Genomic DNA, 27,606 nt, shown 5'->3' on the forward strand with positions numbered 1-27,606 from the left:
CGGCCTCGATGAACCTTGAAAACCTGCTGTGTGAAAGGAGCCAGTCACCAGAAAACACTATTATATGAAATAGCCAGAATAGAAACAAAGTAGATTAATTAGTGGTTGCCTGGGGCTGCAAGGGTGGTGTTGGTGGAATGAGGAGTGACTGTTAATGGGTATGGGGTTTCCTTTTGGGGTAATGAAAATTAGCCATGGTGATGGCTCTACTATGCCATGAATTACTAAAGGTCACTGAGTTGTAAACTTTAAAAGGATGGGTTTTATGGTATGTGAATTGTATCTCAATAAAGCTGTTATTTAAAAAAATTTCAGAGGTGCCTTGCTGGCTCAGTCGGTAAAACATGCGACTGGATCTCAAGGTCATGAGTTCAAGCCCCATGCTAGCTGTGCTGCCTACTTTAAAAACAATTTTTTTTTTATAAAGCTTAATTTTTTTTTAAAGATTTTATTTATTTATTTGACAGAGTACAAGCAGGGGGCACAAGACGCAGAGGGAGAGGGAGAAGCAGTCTTCCCGCTGAGCAGGGAGCCCGATGCAGGACTCGATCCCAGAACCCTGGGACCATGACCTGAGCCTAAGGCAGATGCTTAACCATCTGAGCCACCCAGGCGCCCCTATCTAGCTTAATTTTTACTTCCCATCCTTTCAGTTGTTCTGTATAAGTCAGTCTCTCATAACAGAACAGTTATAATCTAGATATTTCTAATTTGTTTCATCACACTCTGAATGAATTGAATCTTTTTATTAGCAGGCAATATTTAAAGCTTCTTTAATGTCTCTGACTTCTCCTGAGCCATGTGGGCACACTGCTCACCTTGGCAGAGTTCTGTCTATTCTCTGTCCCTGACGGCACTACTTTATTTCCATGAAGAGTCCTTTCTCAGATCAACTTAAGCATAACCTCTTCTTTGGGTATCATTTCAATTTAGAGCTTTCAGGCTATTTAAGATTTTTATTATTTATTTATTTGACAGAGAGAGAGAGACAGCGAGAGAGGGAACACAAGCAGGGGGGGCGGGAGGGGGAAAAGCAGGCTTCCCGCTGAGCAGGGAGCCCGATGCGGAGCTCGATCCCAGGACCCCGGGATCATGACCTGAGCTGAAGGAAGACGCTTAACGACTGAGCCACCCAGGTGCCCCTGTCAGGCTATTTCTTATTGCAGAAGTTATTCCCAGCTATTAATTCCCAGGTTCCAGCTGAACCAATGCTGTTCCTGTCAACATACTGTCTGTTACAAAAACGAATTGTCTTCAGTCCAGGTCTGCCACCTGCCCGGGGTTGTCTCTTACTGGAGCTGGAGCTGGGCAAATACAGTGACTTTTTTTTTTTTTTTTTTTAAGATCTTCCCTCTCACGGGGCACCTGGGTGGGACAGTTGGTTGAGCCTCCGAATCTTGATTTTTGGCTTGGGTCATGATCTCGGGATCCTGGGATTGAGCCCCGTATTGGGTTCCACACTCAGTGCAGAGTCTCTTTGTCCACAACAACCTCCCCACCCCCTGTGTGTGCACTCTCTCTCTCAAATAAATAAATAAATAAATAAATAAATAAATAAATAAATAAATAAATAAAATCTTAAAAAAAATCTTCCCTCTCACTGGTGAATACTTTAGTGCTAATAGGTTTTTTTTTTTTTCCCAAACTCCATTGCCTCTGGACCTTGTATATTGATCCTTTTTTTTTTTTTCTTGCCTTAACTAGGAGTGAATGGTAAATAGGTTGAAATCAGGTGTTCTAGAGTTCCATCTGTTTTCTTTTGGTGTAATCCTATTAGCTCAGATATGTGCACAGGAGTTTTTGGCAGAAATCGAAAATTCTGTACTTTGTGGGAAGGATTGATTTCTTAAAATGAAGTATAAAAAATACATGACTATATCTCTGACAGATATACCTACCTCATTTATTCATGCCTGTTTTTGTTGGTTTTTCAGCTCTCCTACAAGCTCGCGTTCCCCATAACCAGCATGTATGGATCAATATTTACAGCCTGGAGGATCCTTGAAGTAATGAGAGAAGAGTCTGCGGCCAGTGACTGGCTGTTTTCCATAGAGTCCTTGCTCCCTATTACCACAGTGATCCCTGTGCATGTTTTCCTTTTGTTGGCTCACCTCCTTGTTGAAGATCAAGGACAGAATCTTCGCCAGATACTGAAGGTCACTACATTATTAGCCCAAGCAGATTCCTCTCAGGTAAAGTAAGAAAATAATGCAACAGTAATGGGGGTTAAGCTTAACTTTTGGGATTGTAGATTATTCTTCGTTTGCGGATTATTTTGATCAAAGTTTTAAATTATGGGTTGATTCTTTTTTTGGGGGGAGTTTGGGGGGCTATTTTTATCTTCTCCATTTGTTCTTTTTTGTCCTTATTCTGAATTAATGAGTACTTTATGCAAACATTTCTTTAATGAAACCACATTTCACTGTGAAATCTACACATGATGCTATTCTGGTATTATGGTTTATTCGTAGATTTGCTCATTTGTTAACACTTTTGTTGACTCTTGTAGCCTATTCCAAGGTGAATATCCCTTAGTTCTAATATTGGTCTTTTATTTTTTAAAAAAGATTTTATCAGAGAGGGAGAGAGCAAGCGCAGACGTGGGGGAGGGGAGGGCAAAGGGATTGGGAGAAGCAGACTCCTCGCTGAGCAGGGAGCTCGACATGGAGCTCCATCCCAGGACCCTGGGATCACGATCTGAGCCGAAGGCAGATGCTTAACCGACCCAGCCGCCCAGGCGCCCCTAATATTGATCTTTTAAAGTGGATGCAGATTAATTTAGGGTAAAGATGGCTATGCAGTAGGCATTCATCTCTTTTTGACTTTTGGCAATTTGATCCTATCTTCATTCAGTCTTTAATAAACTAAAGAATCCTGGGTCCTTGCTATGTATGGTAATGCTGAACATGCTGGGATATGGGGGTAAATGATCATTTTTCCTATCTGCACAGAACTTGGAGTGTAATAAGCTATCAGAAATTAATAAGATTCCCCTCCCCCTTTAAACTAACCATATATTTGGTAAAATAATCTAATTCTTTCCCATTGGGTAGACCAAAGGGAAGGGTTTCCTAACCAAATAGCTATGGTATGTGCTTATGCTTCTTTCTAAACATGGTGAAGAAAAAGTTCATCTCTTTATGGAAAATTTGTGTTCCTTTAGGAAATAGTTGTAGAGGTGGGATAAATATGTTTATCTAAGATATGAAGTTAATGTATTTGGATTCTTTTTATCCCCAACTTGTCATGCTCATTCCTTTTACTCAAGTAAACAACTGCTGGTCACAAAAAGTTTTCCTTCTGACTAGACTTCCTGTGGTCTGATTCTCCACGTGGATCTGTGATGTTCTCAAAGTACCTTTGTGTCATATACGGTGTGGGCATAATGTGAATCATTTCACTTTGTTTCCCACTTTATTTCTCCCTTCACCTTCTATAATAAATGCTTCTAATAAATGCTTTGTTTCAGTGCAGACACCTTATAGGATAATATCTTTATAATAGTTAATGCATAGATAATGCCTGGAGATTATCTAAAGAAGTGCTATAGTAAGTTACCCGACCTCTGTATGCCACTCATGTAAAACAATATATTACATCAAATTATGTGTTGATACTCAGGAAATGCATTGGTCTTTGAAATTCTAGGGTGATACTTTTGGTTATAAGTAACAGAGACACATCTGTCTTAAATAGCTTTTATTAGCTCCAGAATTTAATTCAAGCATGGCCTAGATAGTATATTCACTGTATAGTTTCTTTGTTTCCTCTGTGAATTGGCTGGCAGCCCAGAGCCTTCTAACCTTATATTCCGTCCAAAAGGAAGAGAGATGTAGAGGTATTCGGATTGACCTTGTTGGGTCATGTGCCCACATTGAATCAACCGTTACGGCAGGATAATGGGACACTTTAATGCACTTTAATTGGCCATCGTGGGTAGAATGGAAGTGGGTGAAGTGTCAGCCCTGAAATTGTCTGTGCCACCAGGATCATGTGGGTTGAGGATGGGATGATTCACCAAAGGAAAAATAGTTTCCTGGAAATAAAAGTGGGAATATGCTAAATAGGCAAAAAATGTAGCAGAGAACTTCTCAGTGTTCTGGGAATGCTGAAATGGTATAAGTGCATTTCAGGTGTGCCAAGAATATCTCCCCTCTGAGCTCTCAGGCAGCCAGGTAGCTGTCCAAGCGCGGGGTGCTTGGCTGATCGCCTCTGGCCACCTGGTGTTTCAGATAGTTACCCCACTGTCCTTAGAAACGTGATTTTCATGTATGCCATGAAATGGAAAAGGTTGGGAAGTACTAGAGTGACCATCAGGTTTATTTCTTTATTCAGTAAAAGTTTAAGAAGCAGTGGGAGAAATCGAAGTCGGTATGTTATACTTCTGTTGATTATTTCTTGGATAGTTTTGAAAGAAATGAGAGTGTCATTGTGCTGTCAGGATGAATAGTAGGGTGAAATGCTTAAAGAGTTATTCAAATTCATGCATAAGCAAAGGCAGTATCATTAATAAGAACTTAGAAGTGGAGTTGTTGTGAAAAGGACAGAAGAAGTATCCTTGAACTAGGAGATACTGTGTTTTTGTTTTTCTTTTCATATTTATTCATTTATTTGAGAGAGAGAGAGAGAGAGCAGGGGAAGGGGCAGAGGGAGAGAATCTCAAGCAGACTCCCTCCTAAACACGGAGCCCGATGCGGGGCTCAATCCCACAACCCCTGAGATCATGACCACAGTCGAAATCAAGAGTCCAACACAACTGACTGAGCCACACAGGCGCCCTTAGGAGATACTGTTATTTTCCTCACTTTTTATGAAGTGACCATTTCATATCCTCTCACTGGACCTTAGTTATAGGTAAAGTAGCCAAAAGGAAAGGACTTTATATTTGGAAAAAGCCAATTTTCCAATTGTGAGTAGGAATAGACTCAGTTGAAATGAGTTATGATTGTAATCTGTTATTGGCGGGTTGTTTCTATTTCTTTTATTAAGTTGACAAGTCTGCATGAAATGTATTAATATTTCATGTGTGTTTGTCCTTTCTCACCTTATAGAAAGAAGCTATATTATGTTTAAGCAATCTTTGGCTAGATTCATGGGCAGTTGATGCTAAGATTGATTGATTGACTGATTGGTTTGGGAGAGAGAGAGAGAGACAGAACAGAGGGACAGTGAGAGGAGGAATCAGACTCCCTGCTGAGCAAAGAGCCTGATGCAGGGCTCGATCCCAGGACCCTGAGATCATGGCCTGAGCCGAAGGCAGATGCTTAACCAACAGCCACCCAGGCGCCCCTCATGGGCAGTTGATAGGAAACAAAAGTCTTAGACTACTAATAAGCAGTAGCTAAGTAAATAGGTAGGTAAGAGTAGGAATTTCAAGGCTGTCTTCCATCTCTGTTTTGGTGGTCACTTAACCTCTATGGTAGAATTTGCTGGTCTGCAGTATGCTTACTAAGTATTGAGTTTGTGTGTCACCATGATTTATTGAAAGAATCCTACTGTAAGATCTTGTGAGAAAAAGTATTTCAAAAGTTTGGAAGAGATGAAGTATGTTTTGGTATGCTTGTTATTATTATTCTAAGATATTAAATTACGTTTAGTGCTGATCTTATTGGTAGTACAAGTCATGTTATATTAGTGTTCATACTGGTAAGAAATGGGCTTTTTAAAATGCTGTGATTGTGTTACTTCTTACTTATCCTGCAGTTTGATGGATCCTCTTCCTCCATGAGTTTTCATCCTTCATCTCTCACCTGGTTCCCATGGGGCATGCATTTTCCATGTGGTTTAATAGCTTTAGGGTCATGGAAGACTAATGGAGTTAAGTGGTCTGAAGGGAACTTGGCTTTGTGAGTATCATTTTAGAATTAACTAGATGCAGATGATGGTGTTAAAATAACCAGATAATTAACCAAAGCCATAGCAATAAATTGACACTTGAAAAAAATAGGAACCCCCCCCCCCCGCCATCTAGGAGTGCTGTCATTAGTTACTAATAATCCTAATAGTTTTCTTCTTATAGTTTTCTTACCCAGACACCATGAGGTTGAATTTGCAGAAGACTCAAGTTCAGGTCAGGCAGCACTCAGTAAAAGTTTCCTTTTACATGCTTGGTGGGAATGTCTTTTTTTTTTTTTTTAAAGATTTTATTTATTTATTCATGAGAGAAAGGGAGAGAATGAGAGAGAGAGAGGCAGAGGCAGAGGGAGAAGCAGGCACTCTGCTGAGCAGGGAGCCCGATGCGGGACTTGATCCCAGGACCCTGGGATCATGACCTGAGCCGAAGGCAGATGCTTAACCATCTGAGCCAGCCAGGCGCCCGGTGGGAATGTCTGCTAGTGTTCTGGGGAGAGATCCAAGAATGAGCATCCTGTGCAAATTCCCGTGGAAGTCTTGGAAGTTTTAAACACATCAATTTAGTTTAGAGAGAGTTTTTCATATCATAGCCTGTGCTTATAATAAATGAGAATGCCATCTATTTCCTAAATTAGTGTTTTTTCTGGAAATAAAAGTTGACAGATTGGTGTGGTTTTTGGTTATGTTTATATAATAGTTCCTGCCTTTCTGATACTGAGTAATGTTATTTTCCTTCATTTTGATGAAAGTCATTCCGACTGCCTTCAGAGATGCCTGAACGAGAATTGAAGCACATGGCTCATGTACAGTAATGTCCAGTTGGCCTTATTCTTTCCTTTTCAGAGAGCTATTTCCTACCTCTGTGAATTGTTCAAGACCTGGTTTCATCAGGTGTGAAATCAGTGGTAGTGAATTGTAAACATGGACTTTACCGAGTTAATTAAGGGATAATGTGGACTCCATGCCTAAATTAGGACATTTTCTGAACTTTATAGCTATTTATTTATTTATTCATTCATTCATTCATTTATTTTTACTAAGTAGTCTTCGCACCCAGCATGGAGCCCAGCGTGGGGCTTGAACTCATGATCCTGAGATCAAGACCTGAGCTGAGATCAAGAGTCAGGTGCTTAACCGACCGAGCTACCCAGGCACTCCTATAGCTTTTTTTTTTTTCCTAAAGATTTTATTTATTTGAGCATGAGAGAGAGAGCATGAGCAGGGGGGAAGGGCAGAGGCAGAGGGAGAGGGAGAAGCAGAATCCCTGCTGACAAGGGAGCCCGATGTGGGACTCGATCTCAGGACCCTAGGATCATGACCTGAGCTGAAGGCAGACGCTTAACCAACTGAGGCACACAGGTGCCCCACCCCTATAGCTTTTTAAAAAATCAAATCATATTTTGAACCCTGAGCCAGTGACTGGCCAACTTGTATATAACATGACTGTGGACAGTTTGGAAATGTGTCAAACTGACAACTTCCTTAAGGAGAGATTAATAACTCTTAATCAACAAGCCAGCTTCAGGTAAACTCCATATGTTTACCTGGGACTCCCCTAACCAAACCCCCAAGATGTTTTTCAGACCCCTGGGCCCTGTGAGAAGAAAAGGCTGTTTACAAAGTTCTTAAAATCTTCCCTATCTATTAGCTTAACTATATTATATTAACTATATTATTAACTAATTATTGTAACATTGTAATTTACTGTATTATATATTTGACAGATTATATTAAATATATAAAATATATAATTATATTGGATGTGTTATTAACTATAGTTTCCCTATAGTTGTTGGAAGTGAGATTCTCCATCTGATCCTGGAGAATAACAGAGGTGTTGGAGGAAGCTATTTTTCCACATTGCAGTATGTTTATACAAAAGCCTTATTGGAATTATTAGGTGCTTAATAGTAGGTCTTCTAAATATATGTAGGGAGAACACCTGGCAAAAGATTTTAGCCTTTTTGAAAATCAGAGCTCCCTGTTAGTGGTTTTAAAACCTGAGAAAATGTGTTTTCTTCCTATCTTTCTATATATTGTGGCAATTCAGAATTGCCACAAAATCTGATTCCCCCTTCACCAACGCTAGAAGCTGATCCCAGGCAGGTAGCTCCCTTAGAGAGTTTTAACCAGAAGACAAAGCTATTCTACCTGGTATTTAACTGGGAGCAGACAAACTCCACTATTCCAAATGCAGTTCAGGGCCCAACCCCAACCCCTCCCTATACTCAGCACTCAGTGACACGACAAGACAAATGTTTCTGTTTCAGTCTATTAGAACTATTGAATACTGGGGCGCCTGGGTGGCTCAGTCGTTAAGCATCTGTCTTCGGCTCAGGTCATGATCCCAGGGTTCTATGATCGAGCCCCGCATCGGGCTCTCTGCTCCGTGGGAAGCCTGCTTCTCCCTCTCCCACTCCCCCTGCTTGTGTTCCCTCTCTCCCTGTGTCTCTCTCTGTCAAATAAATAAATAAAATCTTAAAAAAAAAAACTACTGAATATCACAGTGATACAGGGTGGAACTGAAAATCACAATTTCAGTGAGAATTTTAAGTGATTTACAATCTACAGACTCTTCAAAAGAAACTCTGCCCAATACGAACACTGAGGGAAGGCAAGAAATTGATACAGAACTCCTTGCTGGGTATAAATTCTAGGCTTTCTGCAAAAAAGAAAAAAAAAAAAAACAGCAAAGGGTTCAAATGCCAGTTAAAAACATGTTTATTCTACAGGTATCTATGTGGAGTTTATAAAGAAGAAGTAAGCATATTACCACCAAACGGAATAGATACCTGACCTTGAATTTCGGTCTGTGTTTCTCTTTGTCTAATTGTTTCATGTTGACAGGCTCAGCCCAATTTTGCTCTAGGCATAATCGATGCTATGGCTACGAGGGAATAGTAGTACAGCATTTCTTATCTGTAAAGCTCTTTATTAAAAGTACTGTACATTCTGGCTTCTTTTTGCTGGTGTGAAGAACACAGAGAGTGGACTGACTTCAGGGGGTAGCAATTCATAGAACTCAGTAACAATAGAACAGAGTGCAAAGTGTCCAAAGACTCTTTGTGCAAGTTCTTTTATAGAATATATTTTCTCCTTTTCTCACAGCAGTAACTTACAGACCATTAAATTTCACACATTTCCTATTCATTTTCCATGTTAAAATATGGCTTATGACCCAGAGTAGAACTATCACAGGATTCCGCCCTGAAAGTCAGCTTTTTTACTATGTGATAATATATGACTTTTGAAAGACCAGCAAGTCATGGGCCATGAACCTAGCCACATAAGTGATTTCAAATGGCTCAGAAGTGTGTACACTTTTACAATTGGAAAAAATTAAGCCCTGAAAACATTACAAAGGATAAAATTATCAAAGAATGCAATTGTTCCCATTAAGCAAGACCTTTAACTAGACTTAACAACCAAAACGTAAAAGGGAAATAAAAAACCCCAGAGTTGTAAACCGCAAGTAAAAAATAAATAAATAAAAACAAAAAATCTGCATCCCTCTCCCCACTTCCAAACAAGAGAAAAGTAAGCAAGTACCAAGGGTTTGAGAGGCAGTGAGTTTCACAAAACTTAATTTGTTAAGCTCTTCAATGATGGTAGGTTATAAGGAAGGAATATGTACTTCTCTAAAGCCAAAGTTCATAAACTTCTCCTGTTAGGCATATTCCATCAGTCAGTCAAAAAGAAACTGATGTACGTTATATGTAGTATTTAGAGTTATTCCATTGAAGTTGAGATACTAAGTAATAAGATTTCATTTTAAACCATCTGGGCCTACCTAAAAATTACTAACCTTTGTGGTTAATGTTCAATGCCTACACCTATGTAATCTTGCCATAAACTCTTACTATATATAGAAAGATAAGAAGAAAACACATTTTCTCAGGTTTTAAAACCACTAACAGGGAGCTCTGATTTTCAATTCAGAATTGCCACAAAATCTGATTCCCCCTTCACCAACGCTAGAAGCTGATCCCAGGCAGGTAGCTCCCTTAGAGAGTTTTAACCAGAAGACATGGCATGAGGAATTCCCCTCAAGGGAAAAACACACTGAAGTCCACCCTTGACAGAATAAAAATGTCTTCTTTTTTTTTTTTTTTCTTTTTAGAGAGGGAACACAAGCAGGGGGAGTGGGAGAGGGAGAAGCAGGCTTCCCAAGGAGCAGGGAGCCCGATGCGGGGCTCGATCCCAGGACCCTGTGATCATGACCTGAGCCGAAGGCAGACGCTTAACCACTGAGCCACCCAGGCGCCCCAAAAATGTCTTTTAATGAGCAGACAGGGAGGGGAGAAGGTGGTATTGGTCTTCTGCCTACATGTCTCATGGCCAGAAACTCCCAAGTGAAGTTGCCAGTTGGCATCCTTTATCATTCATTCTTCAGCTCTTCCGAGTCAGCCCTTCAAATAAGAGGAGAGTCTTATAATTTATGGAAACATTGCTTTACATCTATAGGAGCAACCCATGCAAGTTCCCTACAGCCAACTTGGCATTGATTCATAAATATAAATGGATAAGGAAGGCTCACCAGACTCTCAGAAAACGTAACAGCATTAGTAACCAAAGAATCTGTTTCCAGAAGAAAGAGAACTCAGGAAGAAATATAATGAAAAACAATCTAAGTCCTGAGAGATATTGGAAAGCTATGATTCTATGTTTTTATGCTGTCAACAAAAATACTGCTGTGAGAAAGAAGAAATTCAATGATGAGATTTTAGAAGTGGAAAATGTGATTGCCACAGTTTGTAAATGGAGACAGGATTAGTGACTTACAGAATCTGCAAGTAAATATTTCAGAATACGGAACAAAAAATATTTAAAAAGTTAAGACACTGAGGGTCAATATTGGGAGTTCTAACATTTTTCTCTAGAAATTCTCGTTGGGGGGAATGGAGAAAATGAAGGAGAGAAACTTAAAACACGACAGAAAACTATTTCTTGAGCTGAAAAAAGACACAAGGGTACTGATCATTAGGACCCTTTGAAAGCCAAGCAGCATATGTAAGAATAGATCAGTCTCTGATTTTGTCCCCAGAACTTAAAGGATAAAGAGAAGGTCATGAGAGATTTTTAGAGAAGAATGGGGAAAGGAAAAACTTAAAGTAAGATTGATCTTAATTTTTTAGCATCAGCACACTGGGTGCTGGAATACATGGGATTATTGCCTTCTAATTTCTTGGGGAAAATCACTTTGTTCCCGGATTATTCGTCCCCATTTTTCTACCTTTTGCGACTGGTAATAAAGGCTTTTCCAGGTGTGCAAGAATTCAAGAACATTCCTTGCTTGCTGGTTTTTATGGGGGGCGGGGGAGGAAACCCCTCAAAGATGTGCTCCAACAAAATGGAAAATGAATCCAAGAAAGAGAAGAAATGTTGAATGGTGATCAAAATATCCAGTAAACCTTATGGTTAGTTGAAAATAATTATTTATAGAGTATGAAAAATAGTTACCTGGAACTAAAGTCCAAGCTTTAAAACATGGTGGGGGTAGCTAGTGGGATTGTGATGGTGTGAAGAGTTGAGAATGTGCTAAGGGTGGAATTGTTTTGGAAACTGAGTAATTCTTTTTTTTGTTTTTAATTTTTTTTAAATTTTATTTATTTATTTGAGAGAGACAGAGATAGAGCACAAGTGGGGAGGAGAGGGAGAAGCAGGCTCCCCGCAGAGCAAGGAGCCCGACGTGGGACTCGATCCCAGGACCCCAGGATCATGACCCAAGTCGAAGGCAGACGCTTAACCAACTGAGCCACCCAGGCACCCGGAAACTGAGTAATTCTTGATGTTGGTAGAAAAATAAGGTGAAATATGCACATAAGCCTTTATTAGTAACAATCAGTGATTTATGATTTCTAAATACTGTAACAAAAGTAAAAAAGAAATAAAAAACCCTAAAAGGGGGTGCCTGGGTGGCTCAGTTGGTTAAGCGACTGCCTTCAGCTCAGGTCATGATCCCGGAGTCCTGGGATCGAGTCCCGCATCGGGCTCCCTGCTCAGCGGGGAGTCTGCTTCTCCCTCTGCCCCTCCCCCCTCTCATGCTCTCTCTATCTCATTCTCTCTCTCAAATAAATGAATAAAATCTTTAAAAAAAAAAAAACCCTAAAAGGATGGCAAATATGAACATAAAATAAGATGATAGGAATATTAAAAAAAAAGATGGTAGGAATAATTCCAAGTAGATCAGTTATGACAGTTACTGTGAGTGAATTAAATTATCAAAAGAAAGGCTCATTAACTCTATAGTGTTTCTAAGAGGCAAATCTTGAAACAAGTGACAAAAATTGAAAATGGTAACAATTAAAAACTAGGTAGATCATTAAGTTAGAAGATGTGGTAATATTATCATCGAAGGGAGATAATACAGAATCCAAGATAAAAAACCTCACACAGAACAAAAGGTAGTCATAGGTAGATTCCATTGAAGTTAGGAATCAGAAAAATATGGCTGACAGTCATGTTGCTATTTTTCTGGAGGTTCTGGCCATTTTTCATTCAAGAAAAAGAACTAGAACTTACATATGTACTACAAAGGAAAAAGCCAGGGCTCCTTAGAAAATGCAAGAGAATTTACTTAAAGCCATTGCTTTTAGAATGCATAAGAGAGTTCATTACAGTGGATAGATGTAAGATCAGTCTACAAAACCAGTTGGTTTTCTTTACAAAAAACCCAATAAATTAGATAACATTGGCACTATATGGGAAAGGTATAATTTATAAGCAGTGTAGAAGCTATAACTTGAAATACTAGAATTGCATAGAAAGAGTTTGATGTAATTATAAAACGTCACCAAAATACATACAGTGGCTTCTAATATACTTTAGATATGGAATTCATATCATAAATATTTATCATTGACTGAAATTTAATGATCTTACAATTGCAAGGCATTTTGTTTTGTTTTTTCTGTTAATTGGTATATGGGTTCTGATTCATTACCATAAATTCGCAGCAGGAAGATACTCAACTAATCAATTTACTGTGTAGTGCCGAGGGTCCAAAAGGGAAGTGTTGATCATGTTTGCCAGTTTGACTGAATTCTGAGTTCTGTTGAGTAAATCAGTTCTAGACCTTTTGATAACCTGGCTCTTGCTTTGGAATAAATTCTTCTATCCTTAATCTTCCAGTGCTAAATAGTTTTAAATGTGGTCTACTCATTAGAAGCTATGTATCTCCTTGAACAAAGTGATAGCAAATAAAAATAGGTAACATTTACATATGCTTATAACATACCAGTCACTATTTTAATCACTTGATTTGCATCTGTTAACTAACTCACAAACAGCTCTTTGAGGTTACTACCACTACTTTTTAGGAACTGGGGCACAGAGTTTGCTTAACTTCCCCAAAGTCACACAGCTAATAATTGGCAAAGTCAGGATTTGAAGCCGCACATATGGTTCCAGAGTCTGTGCTCTTACCCAGTATGTTATACTGTCTCTCTACCACTTTCAGTTAACAAAAAAATTCTTTTGAAAGAGTAAACAAGGTTTACCAACTTCATATTTTTAAGATTGGCCCAGTCAGTTGTAGAGAGAATTAAATGCTAAGAGAAGAACCTCAACGTTTGTTTGAAATCTGGCCAGATCTTCAATCTCGTGTTTTTGCCTCCATTATGCAAGCTCCCATTGGCCCTTCTATAAATAGGCAAATCACATTTAGCCAGATCTTTATATCTAAATAGAACACTTATACACAGTCGTAACTCCTGAAGGCATCGATCAAAGGGAAGATGGAGAAGGTCCAAGTGAATCAGCAAATCAGCAAGCATGGTTGCAATTGGGATTATTGCTTAATGGTCAAAAATGATTTTACACTTTTTTGTTTGTAATGATCCTAACTGGGAGATTCTGAAATCTAATCAAAGTCAGGACTATTAGTGAACAAAAAAAGTAGATTGTTGTAGTGTCTTTGAAAAATAATGTCTATCATTGTTGGAGAAAATTATACATTGGTTATTAGGTATGAAACCTTTAAAATACTGATAAGCTATATAGCTAATTCAGGACCTTGAAAGGGCATGACGACATCAGTTCTTCAGTATATAGTCATGGAGAACCTCTTTGGGATGCACGTTTTATTTTTTATTTATTTATTTTTTTAATTTATTTTTTTTTTTAAAGATTATTTGAGAGAGAGAGAATGAGAGAGCACATGAGAGGGGGGATTTTTTATTTATTTATTTGAGAGAGGAGAATGAGAGAGAGAATGAGAGAGAGCACATGAGAGAGAGAGAATGAGAGAGAGCACGTCAGAGGGAGAAGCAGACTCCCCGCCGAGCAGGGAGCCTGATGCGGGACTCGATCCAGGGACTCCAGGATCATGACCTGAGCCGAAGGCAGTCGCTCAACCAACTGAGCCACCCAGGCGCCCCGGGATGCACGTTTTAATTGGAACTTGGGATACAAAGACCCTTATTGGAGGACTCACAGTGCTTAGGGAAGATAGCAATATCCAGTCAGAATACTGTGTGGTGAGTGCAATAACGCAGGGAAGCGCAGTGTGTGGTAGGACAGAGCTCAGAGGGACAGCGAAGTCATAATAGGAAGACTGCCTGAAGTGGGTGATTCGTAAGCCTAAGTCTTAGAGGACAAATACAAGTTCAAAAAGAGTATCTTTGAAATGAACTAGAAGAAGCATATATATTGCCTGTTTTTATGCTCTACAAAACACTCCTTTTTATATATGACATTTGTATATGGTACTCCTTGAGTACCATTGTTGGGCAAACAGTGGAATAAATAAATTTCTGGAGGTGCTGGAGTAGGGTTTTTTTTTATTTATATTCTTTGTGAACCATAGGTTCCCTAGCAGTAATATATTTTACATGTCAGATGTAATTTGTTGTTGTTGTTGGGGAGTAAAAGAAAGCCATTAACAATCATAGTTGTTGCTACTGTCTGATAGCTGTAACTGAAAGAATGGGTCAGGATTTGGTGGATCTGATGGGAAAGGTCTCTTCTAGAATTCTGAAAGTAGGACAGCTGTGTTAGTTCCCTTACCAGAAGTCTTGAGATTTATTCTGTCCCTCTGTCTTTCCAGCACACTGGACTTCTACCCTCCCAGTGATAATTTTGAGCTTTTCATGATGGGTAGTGTAATAGACTCTTTGGCAAGTTGTCAGAACAGTTGTGTAATGCAATTGGGCATCCTGAAGTCCATTGATTTCAAATGAGTAGACATGGTTACAAACTCAGTGGAGCCAGACAAGTAGTTAAGGAGTGACTTGGGATGATTTCTGTGTGTCAGTCGTCCAGTGTATTGATGGGACTTTCAGAGACCTCATGTCCTGTTATCCTTGTTCAGTAGCATTTTTGTGGTAGTGGATCATATCTGCATTTAAGACCATTTTTTTTCAAAGATTTTATCTATTTATTTGACACAGAGTGAGAGAGCACAAGCAGGGGGAGTGGCAGGCAGAGGGAAAGGGAGAAGCAGGCTCCCCGCTGAGCAGGGAGCCCAATGTGGGGCTCAGTCCCAGAACCCCGGGACCATGATCTGAGCCGAAGGCAGACACTTAACCGACTGAGCCACCCAGGCACCCCAAGACAATTTGTGTCTCTCCCCGCCATCTAGAGAAAATGAGCATGTAAAAATATATGTAACCTAAATTTATATCCTACCACAGAGTTAAACAGTGCTAAAGATGATTGAATATGAGTAAGCACAGATGAGCATTTTTAGATGTCCTAGAGTTATTTTGAATATTAGCAGTCTTCAATGGAAATTTTCAATAGATTACAATTAGATTTAGAATTCATAAAAGGAATTCCTTAAGGGAAACAGTCTTGCTTATTTCGTCTTCTAGTGACCTTGGACAGTTCCTGGTCAGCTTAGTTGCTGGACAGATACCTGCTTTGTTGACTGATTGAATTAACACATAAATATATTAGATGCACGGATCAACCCTACTAGAACCAACAAAACCCTATTTTCCAGTATTGTCATGTGTTATCCAGACTAATAAAGGGAATAGTGTGGAGTCCAGGGATAGAATTTAGGTTAGGTTAGATTACAGTAAAATCTTATTAAATGAAATCCTATTAATTTAGGGTTCAGGGTAATTAGATACAGGCTGAGTTAACACATAAGCTGATTTTGAAGCTATTGTTTTTAGGCAGTTTGGACTTGCTCATTTGCATGAGTACAATGAATGTGCCAATTTAAAATGATCACATTATCTATTCATTAAGACATATCAGCAGGGACTGGTACTTGGCAACACTTGGCTAATTAGTTTGTTACAGTATGTACATGAAAGCAATCGAATTTTGTTTCTTTAACATTTTTCTCTAAGCCAGTCTTTCCTACCTTCATTGTTCCCAGTAGTCTGAATTGATATTAGTGATAATTATACTGGTGGCATTTTACTCTACTTAGGTGTATTTAGTTGTCAAATTGTATTCAGTTTTAATGGTGCATCCTGATCTGTGTTAAGTGGAATTATCATTGAGCTTCAAATACTGTAGAAACCTTGTTTTTACTAGGTCTCATTTTATTAAGCATTTTCAAAACGCTCATTTTGTCATTTATCTCCTTTCTCTTTCTCTCCCTTTCTCTCTCTCTCTCTCTCGCAAACCTCCTATATGGTAGGTTCTGGTAATACTAAGATGAAAGGGTATAGTCTTTGTTTTCAGAAATCATAGAGCTTAGTGTGTTGACAGAAGCATGAAAATTTACTGTTTAGTGCAGGATGGTGATTGCCATTGTGGAGGTATGTAAGTGTGGAACTTACATGAGGAGGAGTTTCCCTGATGCAGGGGACAGGGAAGGCATTCTGGGCAGGATGAATGGCACGTACAAAGACACACATGCGTGGCAGGTCATGGTGGGGGGAACAAGGCAGCAAGGAGTACTCTATTAAACCCAGGTAGATAGGGTACGGGAAACTGTTCCTTGAGTGGATACTGGGTAAGTATCTGGAAGCAAAATCCTGAGAGCCTTGCAGTGAGGCAGGAGTGAGAATTTATCTCCAATAGAGAGGAGATAAAGTTATATGACAGGCTGTTAGAAGTGTTGGTGGGGACCTTGAAATACCAAAATGAATTTGGAGCCAGAACACCCAGCAGAACTTGGGAGAGTAATAGGAATAAACTTCGATGACTGAGTGCTACTGCCGTTTTTAACCCATCACCCAGAGCGATAGAGTGAGCTCCTAACTCACTGGAAGTTAGGAGATGACGGGATAGGGGAAGGGGGGGGGCAGATTTTTGTGGCACGTTGCTGGAGTGCTGAGTCCTGCAATTGCCAGCTTCTCACGCTCAAGCCTAGTGACATGGACTTCAGTGGAACCCCATGTCCGTCCCGTCCAACTATGTGTATCCTTGGCAGTTGGGGTGGGCAGATGTTTAGGGTGCCTGTCCCCCAAATCTAGACTCTGAAAGAGAGTGATGGGCTGGCTAGCTGTTGTGATCCTGGAAGTGAAGGAGAGAGTACTGGCCATGTAGGGGTTGGCTTGCTTGCTAGAAGTTGTGGAAACAGAAGATGTGCTCGTGTTTCCAGTGGAGAGAGCAGCATGGCAAGAGAATACAGTGGACTTGTCTCATCCCATCTTACAGGTTTGCTTAGAAGGCTATACACACACTCGTGAACGAAACAGGATTCCTGCAGAGCATGTGGGACAATCATACTGGAAGAGAGCATCTCACCTGTATCAGGAGTCTAGAGAGAACTTAATCTGGCAGGTTTAGGCTGCTTGCCAAGGAGCCATAGGAGGGTCCCTTTGGGGCAGGTGAGCTGGAAAGACACGCCTAGTTCCTCTAGCTGAGGAGTGCTGACACCACTCTTGGAGGGGCTGGCCTGCTTCCAAAAAGGGAAGGGGGAAGCCACACCTATCAGCATCCATTAAAGGGAGTAAGCACAGGGAACCCTTGAGAGTGTCTCCAGCTCTCATTATGAAAGAGGACTTCAGCTTCCTCCATTTGGACTTCAAACTTTCTAATTGATCAAGTTCTTTCCAGCTTATCTCTGAACTGAGACAAAAGACCCTGCAGGCAAAGCAACCCCTGATGGGAATATAATTATCCCCTAAAGCAGTAAGGACTGCCCTGAGCCAGCAAGACCCCATCCGTGATTGACTCCAAGCCAGTGATGGACCTGACCTTTACTGCCCACCCCCATGTACCCGCTGACCTTTGGCGGACATTTGCCTTACACAAACCTGAAAGTCTTTTTCAGTACTTTGGAGACAGTCTTTGAGGTTCCAGTTCGCTGTCTTCCCGACATTAGTCTCACTGAAATAAATTCATTTTTCGTTTCCCCACCCCTCATCTCTCTGCCTTTGGATTTTACTGGTGGGTGGCGAGTGGTGGAACCTGGTCTGTTTGGGACCCGCGACCCCCCCCCCCCCTGCCCCGGAGCCAGGTGCCCTTGCTCTCCTGGGCCCCTGTACAACTAAAGCCATTCGCTATGGAGATTCTGCATTTAACCTTAATCTCATCAGCAAGGCAGTAAGAAATGTGTAGATGTCCTCAGGTTGAGGCTTCTGTGGGCGTTGAATGATGCCAAACCATTTATTGGAGTAGGGATTGCCACGTGGTTGCTTCATTTCACACCTTTTCCTTTGGTTTCCCAGTTTTTAAATTCTTTTGTGCTTTGCTGAGGTTTACCAATGGCGGTCTCCCAGGTCACTTTATCTGAAGTTTTTCTTGGTGATGTCCTATGGCCCTTATAATTGTGAATTGCTGAAATGTTGCGATGCATAAAAGTGATTGCAGTAACCAGTTGTGCCCATTCTGTCCCCTTTCGTCTTTCTTCTCCTTGGAGACATTGGTGGGATTTCATTTAACCCACGTAGAAATGAGGAGCCTTATGCACATTTCTGTTGCCTGGTGAAATATCGTTGGTACCATTTAAAGTGCTCAGTGAGCATCTGATGGGTTCTTAGTTATTTTCTGAAGCCAGGGAGGATTCAGGCAATGGTCTGCAAAATTGCTGAAGGAAGTCCAGGAATCTTCTTTAAAACGGTGGAAAAATGAAGAATCATGCATGCATATATTAGGTTGTCTTAAATCAAACTCTAGCTAAAGCAGTAGTGACACATGCTGTTCATGAAAGACTTAATACAGCCCTTCTAATCGGATGAATTGTCTTGTTGTGCAAAAACTGTTATTACACTGTGTGTGAAACCAACCATGCTGCAGGGGGAAAAATTAAATCGCCTGACTGAGAGGTCACTTGTGAATAGTAACACAAGATCTATTACCGTTATTAGGGGCTCTGGAGGACATTCACCCTTTTATGGTCTTTCAACTGCTGGAATGAAATATTTTAGTGGTAAATGACACCCTTCTGGGAAATCATCTGAAGGATTCATTCTTTGCTGTTTGTACTTTTAAAAAGGGGGGAGGGGCCTCGGGGGAAAAAAAATCACATTGTTCCTTTCAGATCACTTAAAAAATTTACTGATTTTGACTTGGTGTGATGACGATTGCCTTTTAATGTTCCTCATTTACACCGTTCTTAATTTGGGTCTGTTAGTATCACACTTTACCTTTCGTAACATGTCACGCACATTCTGTAATCTTTTCCTTAGGGAAATTCGTGATCTCATGGAAGCTCAGAGACCAAGGGTATATGTGGTTTATGTCAAAATCTGGATTAAGCACTTTAAAATCCATGAAATGAGAAGTCTGCCTATTTTGTTTATTTTCTTTTAAGGATCTCTGAGTGTATATAAGGAAGATTATGTGAGTATATATTTTAGTTCTGCATGGCAACCATGCTGAGTGGTAAATTTTTTTTTTTTTTTAAAGATTTTATCTATTTATTCATGAGAGACAGAGAGAGAGAGAGAGAGAGAGGCAGAGGGAGAAGCAGGCTCCCAAGGAGCAGGGAGCCCGATGCGGGACTCGATCCCAGGACCCTGAGATCATGACCTGAGCCGAAGGCAGACGCTTAACCATCTGAGCCACCCAGGCGCCCTGAGTGGTAAATATTTTAAGAAATATTTTCAGAAGGGAATGAATAGCTATTGATCTGAGGTGCAGCTTTATAACATAGTTATTAAATTGGGAACCAGAGTTCCTTTCCTATGGATTACATTCATTATAAACTGTCAATCCAGTCTGGAATTACCACTCTCGAATCTTCTGCCTTTTTGCTATTTTGCTATATGGTTGAGATTAGCTTTTGTGGGGGAAAAAGAAAGACGTAAGAAATCAAGAGCCTTGCAAATAATTGGGGTGATTTTTTTGGTGAATTTTGAAATCCTACCTATTTCCTCTTCCCATTATTTGATTTTGGCATCTTTTTTTTTTTTTTTTTTTCCCTTCTAAAACTTCCTTCCTTTATTGCCCCAAAGATATGGAACTGTTACCGTGATGTGAATAAGCATATAAATTCTGTTGGATTTCTCAGTGCCTGCTTTTGTTACAGGTATTTTGATGGGTTCATTAAAACCTGTCTGTTGAAATGGGGGTTGGTTAGAAGAAGGAAGAGAGGGAAAGGAAAATGTTGTCAATAGAAATAATACATAGATATTTGAGCTTCACCTGGAAATAAAAATAATTTTGTAAAATGGGAGATAGAAACCCTTTGTCAGGTTGCTAATGAGAGGCTTGACCTAGCCGCTGCTTGCTGTAGCATCTTTGGGGATGATGAGAGATGCAAAATGCACTGTTGCTAGGCAACTCTCTTGGCTGCCTTTGGAGCAGGTTTGTATGTGCTAAGAGCTAATGAATCCTCATGTCTGCTCTTTGAAACTGTTCAAAAGCCAATGAAGACATACCCGGACATTTAGCATTTACAAGTACCTGAACTATTCTTGCCATGTCATTTACCTGTTAAAAATTAAGTTGACCATTTAGTGTGTACTGAATATTGCTTTATTTTTTCAAGGTGGACCAAGATTTGAGCCCTAATAAATATGTTTTCGAAAAGGAGTTCAACAAGAATGCCTTAGTTCCTATTGACACTGGTTAAGTTGTTCCAAATGAAGGCTTATTTTAAATTCGAATGCTTTTTTGCCCCCCGCCAAAAGTGATCAGTTGTTGGAACTTGCCTCTTTAAGCCTCTTAGAAAGTTTTTAATCACACTGTCTTCATGCGTTGCTCAGCCCAAGGCCATTATTTCTCAAGATGATAGGAATCTGGAACCCCAAACTAATTTTGTAGGTGGCCTGCCTAAAACTCCTTCCCTTTCCATCGCCCCCACCCCCAAATCCTGGATGGTAGCCATCAAACAAGCACAGAACATGAATTAAAGCTTGATAAGGAACATCCCCGCATCAGATAATGAATCTAAGTACTTGTAGATTCCAACCAATCTCTAGTAATAACTACCTATCAGGGATGTCGTAAGGATTACAAGATTCTGTGCACGAACAACGTTGTGATGTGCCATATGAACACGAGTTTTTATGGCAAATTCCAAGGTATTGTCTAAATCTAACAAGAATTTTGTGTGACTATATTATTAGATATTAGGCTTGTTAATATTTTGGTAGGATATGGGATAATTGTAGTGAGATTTATTTGTAGCAGGATTTAACCTATACCTTATTTATATTTTGGTTGTATTAACCTGTGATTCTACCTAATGTCACAGCACCTAGTATAATACCATGTGATAGAAGATATTCGACCTATATTTATTGCTTAAAGTTGTGTAAACCTCCTGTATAGATTATCTAAATTGAATTGTTTCATTTCTTGTAATCTTGCAAAGTATACTAGAGATTCCGTTGTAATTCTGGGTCTGCATTTTCTCACCTTTAAAATAAGAATAATAGAAGAACCCACCTCATTAAATTCATCATGTAGATTAGATGAGATAATCCAGAGTAGAGTACCTGGTTTATAATCAGTGCTCAGTAAAAGTTATGTATTATTAAAATTGTGGTTGACTTTTATGGCCCCTTTTATTCATTTCACAATTATGTATCTACTGCCTTATGTTCAAGGAGCAGTGCTAGGCTATTTAGCAAATAGACATGTTCCTTGCCCATCTGGGGCTTATTGTTATACTTTATTCCCCATGTATATGAAAAGAGAGCCATTAACTCTTTTATATGTGTGCCTCTATGTGGGTGTGGGTGTGTGTATGTGGGTGTGTATGAGAGAGAGAGAGAGGGAAACTATTTGGTATATTTAGGTGCATTAAGGGGATAAAGAATAGGGCTATTCAATAGAAATATAACAGGAACCCCATATATAATTTTAAATTTTCTGGTAGCCACATTAAAAAAGTAAAAACGGGGCACGTGGGTGGCTCAGTTGGTTAAGCCTCCGACTCTTGATTTTGGCTCAGGTCATGATCTCAGTGTCGTGGGATTGAGCCCTGCGTGGGGCTCCGTGCTCTGTGCTCAGTGGGGAGTCTGCTTCTCTCTCTCTCCCCGTCTCCCTCTGCCCCTTCCCCTGCTCTCACGAATGCTCTCTCTCTCTCTAAAATAAATACATCTTTTAAAAGAAGTGAAAACAAACAGATGAAATTAATTTAAAAATTTTATTTTACTTAATATACCTGAAATATTTTAATATGTAATCAATATAAAATTATTAATGAAATATTTCATATATATGTGTGTATATATATTACCAAACCTTCCAAATTTGGTGTATGTATTTTAGCCTTATAGCACATCTCAATTTAGAGTCTCAATTTAGACTACCCACATTTTAAGTGCTCAGTATCCACATGTGGCTAGTAGCTAGTGTGTTGAATTGTATAGAGGTGGTAAAAAATCCCAATGCTCATTTATTCAATATAAGTGTAAATACGTACTTAGAAGTACTCTTTTTTATTGGTTTTAGTTGGCTAAAAATAGCCTTACAGTTTCTGCAGTGGGATAGAAATCTAAAATAATTGAGAACAATAATTCTTAAAATGGGGTTTTCAAGGAGGTACTCAGCAGGTGAGGCTATGTCGTGTGTGTGTGTGTGTGTGTGTGTGTGTGTGTGTGTGTGTGTGTGTGTAGACAGCCAGTCATAAAAATTTTTGCTCATCCCATTCATGTTTACTGAGTATTTGCTCTATGTGTATTTTGGGCTAAGAGTACAAAGAATAGGAATAGTGTGGCTGCCTGCAAGGCATTCACAGGCTAGTGTGGACAACAGTTGTGAGAAGGAGTCACGATGACTCAAAGTGTACTGAAAGGTGTGCATGAAGCTACAGTGACAAACAGTACTTGGAATACTCTTTGGCCAGAAAGGGCCAATTACTCAATTAGCCTTAAATATTTTGAGCCACCCAGGCGCCCCTCATTAGTTCTTTAAGTAGACTGTAAACTCCTTAAGAGCAGGGGCTGACTTTTCTTAGATGTATCATTTAAGCCTAATACAGCTCCCACCATGGAATTGGCCCTCAAATATTTTTGATTGTTAGGCGTATAACTCATAGGAAAGTTTACTGTTAACTGTTGATATTAGAAATACTCTAGAAGTTGTACTTTTTAAAAATGGACATTTTTTTTAATGGGGCACCTGGGTGGCTCAGTGGTTAAGTATCTGCATTTGGCTCGGGTCATGATCCCAGGGTTCTGGGATTGAGCCCCACATCAGGCTCCCCGCTCAGCGGGAAACTTGCTTCTCCCTCTCCCACTCCTCCTGCTTGTGTTCCCTCTCTCGTTGTCTCTCTCACTCTTCATCTAAATAAATAAAAATGTTAAAAAAAAAATCGACTTTTTTTTTTATTGCTAGGTTTTTGTTTTTGTTTTTTAAGCAAAATATAAGAGGATTCTGGGTCAAGGGTCTCCAACACGACCCCCAGGTTCATTGATTTGCTGGAAGGACCCACAGGACTCAGGATATAGTTGCAGTCACGACTGATTCATTACCATAAATGGGTAAAAAGCAAAATGAGCAAGGGAAAAGGTTCACTGGGTAAAGTCCAGGGGAAAATAGGTGTAAGCTTCTGAGAGTCCTGTCCCAGAGGAGTCACCCAGGATGCACTTCGTTCCTCCAGCAATGAATTGTGACAACATGCATGAAGTGTTATCTACTAGGGAATCTCATTAGAGACTCTGTGCTCAAGGTTTTTATTGGGGGCTGTGTAGGTACCATGTTTTGTTTACTGTGTTTGTATAAATAGTTTAGGCACAGCCTAAATCCACTTTCCAAGATCCCACCCAGAGGCTAACTTTGCAATCAAGTCTTTTAAAGATGGCAGTCTCAGGCCTGCTATATTAACTCTTTTGTGCACAAATATTTACTTAAATTTTGATTAATCTGGGTTATGATTTATTTTTTTAAGTGGTAGGTCCACATTCAATCGTTACAATTTTCTCTGCTATTCTCCCTTTTTTTTTTTTTTTTAAAGATTTTTTTATTTATTTATTTGAGACAGAGAGAATGAGAGACAGAGAGCATGAGAGGGAGGAGGGTCAGAGGGAGAAGCAGACTCCCTGCCGAGCAGGGAGCCCGATGCGGGACTCGATCCCCGGACTCCAGGATCATGACCTGAGCCGAAGGCAGTCGCTTAACCAACTGAGCCACCTAGGCGCCCCTATTCTCCCTTTTGATATTTGAATATATTCATTAAACTTCTTCTAAGTAGGGCGTTATCATTCTCTTATTGAGTACCTTTAGTTAAAGAAAATTTAGTGCCTCTCGGGGCAGCCCACTCTATTTAAAAATTTTTTTTTTTTAAAAACTCCTTTTCCTTATTAAACCCAAATATGCCTTTTGATTTGGGCCTCAGGATTACATAAAACAAATCTGGTTTGTCATTCATGTGTTAGCACTTTAAATAGGTATCTATTATCTTCAATTATTCTGTGGTGCAGGGACACAGGATTTTCTGTTTCTCTTCACCTTTTTTGTTTGTGGTTGTAACAAAAAATCCTATTTATGGTATTTTTTTTTCCCCTGGAACCTGTTTTGTACACTGTATTGGTGGTTTTTAATATGGAAGTTTCTCTTTTACTTTTTTAGTTGATTGACTCTGACATAAAAATAATACATGCTATCATATGTGTATTTATGTGTATCTGGGGAAATCTTCTGAATTTTATTGAATTTCTGATTTGTTTAAAAATACATTTATGTAGAGAGAATATGAGATTAGGAGATTTTTAACCTTTTATTATGAAAAGCTTCATATTCAGAAGTGGAGAGAAGTAGTATAATAAACTTGACATACACATCCCTTAACTTCAATAGTTAGTGCACAAGGGGTCTGTATCTCCTTTACATTCCACTCCACAGTCCCCGACTCTGTAATGTTATTTTGAAGCAAATCTCAGATTGGAGCTGAACGTTCTAAATGAAGTTTGAAATTTTTCATCTTAGGAACATGGTGTCACATTTTACCCCTTCAGAATTATATGAGAATCACTGTATCTTTACATACATTTTATAATTTAAAATATTTTAAACTTCAGTATGTGGCAATATTATCTTTAGCTTTAAAAATTAATAGTAAGATTTAAAGTTCTTGTTGCTGCTAGATTTGTTTTATTCTCTGAGTTTTAGATTTATGTGTTTTGCCCATATTTTGTGGGAAAGGAACCTGCATCTTAAGAATTTGTGCATTCTTTATTTAGAATATCAAATAACTGGTTGATAATTCTATGTGTGTGTATGTGGGCGTGCATGTGCATATGTGTGTATGTGTTTAATAGCTGACTATTAGTACTTTACTGTGTGGCAGGTATTAGGATAGTTTGGCTAAATGTGGAATTCTGAGCTAGAAACCATTCCCCCTCCCCCAATCTTATTTGTTTTCTTCCATTGCTTCCATAGCTTGTAGTATTGGTGTGGAGAAATTTAAAGTTATTCTGCTTACTGAATTCCTGAGTATATGTTTGTGTGAACCATTTTTTTTTAATTTTAAAGATTTTATTTATTTATTTTTGAATATTTTATTTGAGAGAGAGAGAGAGAGCACAAGTGGGGGGGAGGGAGAGAAGCAGGCTCCCTGCTGAGCAGGGAGCCTGATGTGGGGCTCGATCCCAGGACCCTGGGATCATGACCTGAGCTGAAGGCAGACGCTTAACTGACTGAGCCACCCAGATGCCCCTATGTGAACCAATATTTGTTTTTATTTTTCCTCTTAGGATCTTCTCTTTGTCCGTGGTACTCTGTAATTTCATGATGATGTGCCTTGATGTGAATATATATATATATTTTCCCAGCTTTTTATTTAAATTCCAGTTAGTTAACACATAGTGTAATATTAATTTCAGGTGTAGAATTTGATAGTTCATCACTTGCATACAACAACTGGTGCTCCCCATTACCTATTTGTCTACCCCCCACAGCGCCCTTCCCCTTTAGCAACCTCAAGTTTGTTCTCTATAGTTATGAGTCTGTTTCCTGGTTTGCCTCTCCCCCTCGGCACTGCCCCACTATGTTCATCTGTTTTTGCTTCTAAATTCCACATATAAGTGAAGCCATATGGTATTTGTCTTTTTCTGACTGACTTATTTCACGTAGCGTAATACTCTATAGCTCCATCCACGTCATCATTGCAAATGGTAAGATTTCATTTTTTTTTTTTTATGGCCAAATAATATTCCATTGTGTATGTATGTACCACTTCTTTTTTTTTTTTTTTAAAGATTTTATTTATTTATTTGACGGAGAGAGACACAGTGAGAGAGGGAACAGAAGCAGGGTAGGTGGGAGAAGGAGAAGCAGGCTTCCTGTGGAGCAGGGAGCTTGATGCGGGGCTCGATCCCAGGACCCTGGGATCATGACCTGAGCCGAAGGCAGATGCTTAACGACTGAGCCACCCAGGCGCCCCATATACCACTTCTTTATTCATTCTTTAGTCAGTGGACTTTGGGCTCTTTCCATTTTCATGTGTTGGGCTGGATTATTGGTGGCTTTTTTAAATCTGGAAATTCAAGTCCTTAAATTCTGGGGAATGTTTTCATTATGTTGTCATTAATTTCTTTCCCTCTGCTGACCTTTTACTTTCTTTCTGAAATTCTCTTATTTGGATCCTGAATTGTTAAACCGATCTCATAATTTTCTTATTTTTCTTCCCCTATTTCCTTCTCTTTACTTTTTTACTACTTGAGAGATTTCCTTATCTTTATCTTTCAACTGTTACTGAATTGTTTTTGTTGTAGTAACATGCATTCAAATTCAGCAGCTCTTTTTATTTTCTGAATATTCTTCTTAAATTGTATCCATCTTTACTTAGTAATCTTTTATTGTTTTAACTCATAGGGAGCTCTTTCCTTTCTAGAGGGCATGTAAATATTCACTTACTGTTCTAGTTTCTTAAAAGATTATTTCTCGGGGCACCTGGGTGGCTCAGTTGTTAAGCGTCTGCCTTCGGCTCAGGTCATGATCCCAGGGCCTGGGATCGAGCCCTGCATCGGGCTCCTTGGTTGGTGGGAAGCCTGCTTCTCCCTCACCCACTCCCCCTGCTTGTGTTCCCTCTCTCGCTGTCTCTCTCTGTCAAATAAATAAAATCTTAAAAAAAAAATTATTTCTCTCTGATTTTAATTTTTGGATCCATTTGGAATTTTTTTCCTGCATAGTAATGTGTTAGGATCCCTCCTCCCCATTAACCATTTTTTTTAATCACCATTCATGGATTAAACCTTTTTTTCCCCTATTGGTTTGCACTGTCTGCTTCTGTCATGAATGTCACCGTCAGTGTCTTCTTACTAACATTCATTTTATCTTTCTAGTCTAATGATTTTCCTTAATGCAGAGATCATGCGCGATAGGAGTTTGCTAAATCTGTTTTCTTTCATTCCTTAATGGTACACCATCTACTCCAAGCAAGGAATCAGTCTTCTTATTCATAGTTGCAAGAAATTTAAATCAATCCTTTTTTATGTTACTGGCCTCTTT

The 27,606-nt window shown here is 39.4% G+C and overlaps 1 protein-coding gene across 6 annotated transcripts in view; it reads left to right on the forward strand.

The window, feature by feature from the left end:
* FOCAD (focadhesin) overlaps positions 1-27,606 on the forward strand; it is a 305,106-nt gene that overhangs the window by 105,158 nt on the left and 172,342 nt on the right. For all 6 annotated transcript variants that reach the window (XR_014140004.1, XM_081803024.1, XM_081803027.1 and 3 more), the window contains one exon: positions 1,935-2,192. Coding sequence is in view for 5 of the 6 variants with exons in the window: in XM_081803024.1 (XP_081659150.1) it covers positions 1,935-2,192 (258 nt within the window). In the remaining variant the exon portion in view is untranslated. The remainder of the gene's footprint in view (positions 1-1,934; positions 2,193-27,606) is intronic.

This window comes from Leptonychotes weddellii, chromosome 14 (assembly GCF_054177405.1).
Source record: "Leptonychotes weddellii isolate Sample4059 chromosome 14, ASM5417740v2, whole genome shotgun sequence".
NCBI classification, from domain to species: domain Eukaryota; kingdom Metazoa; phylum Chordata; class Mammalia; order Carnivora; family Phocidae; genus Leptonychotes; species Leptonychotes weddellii.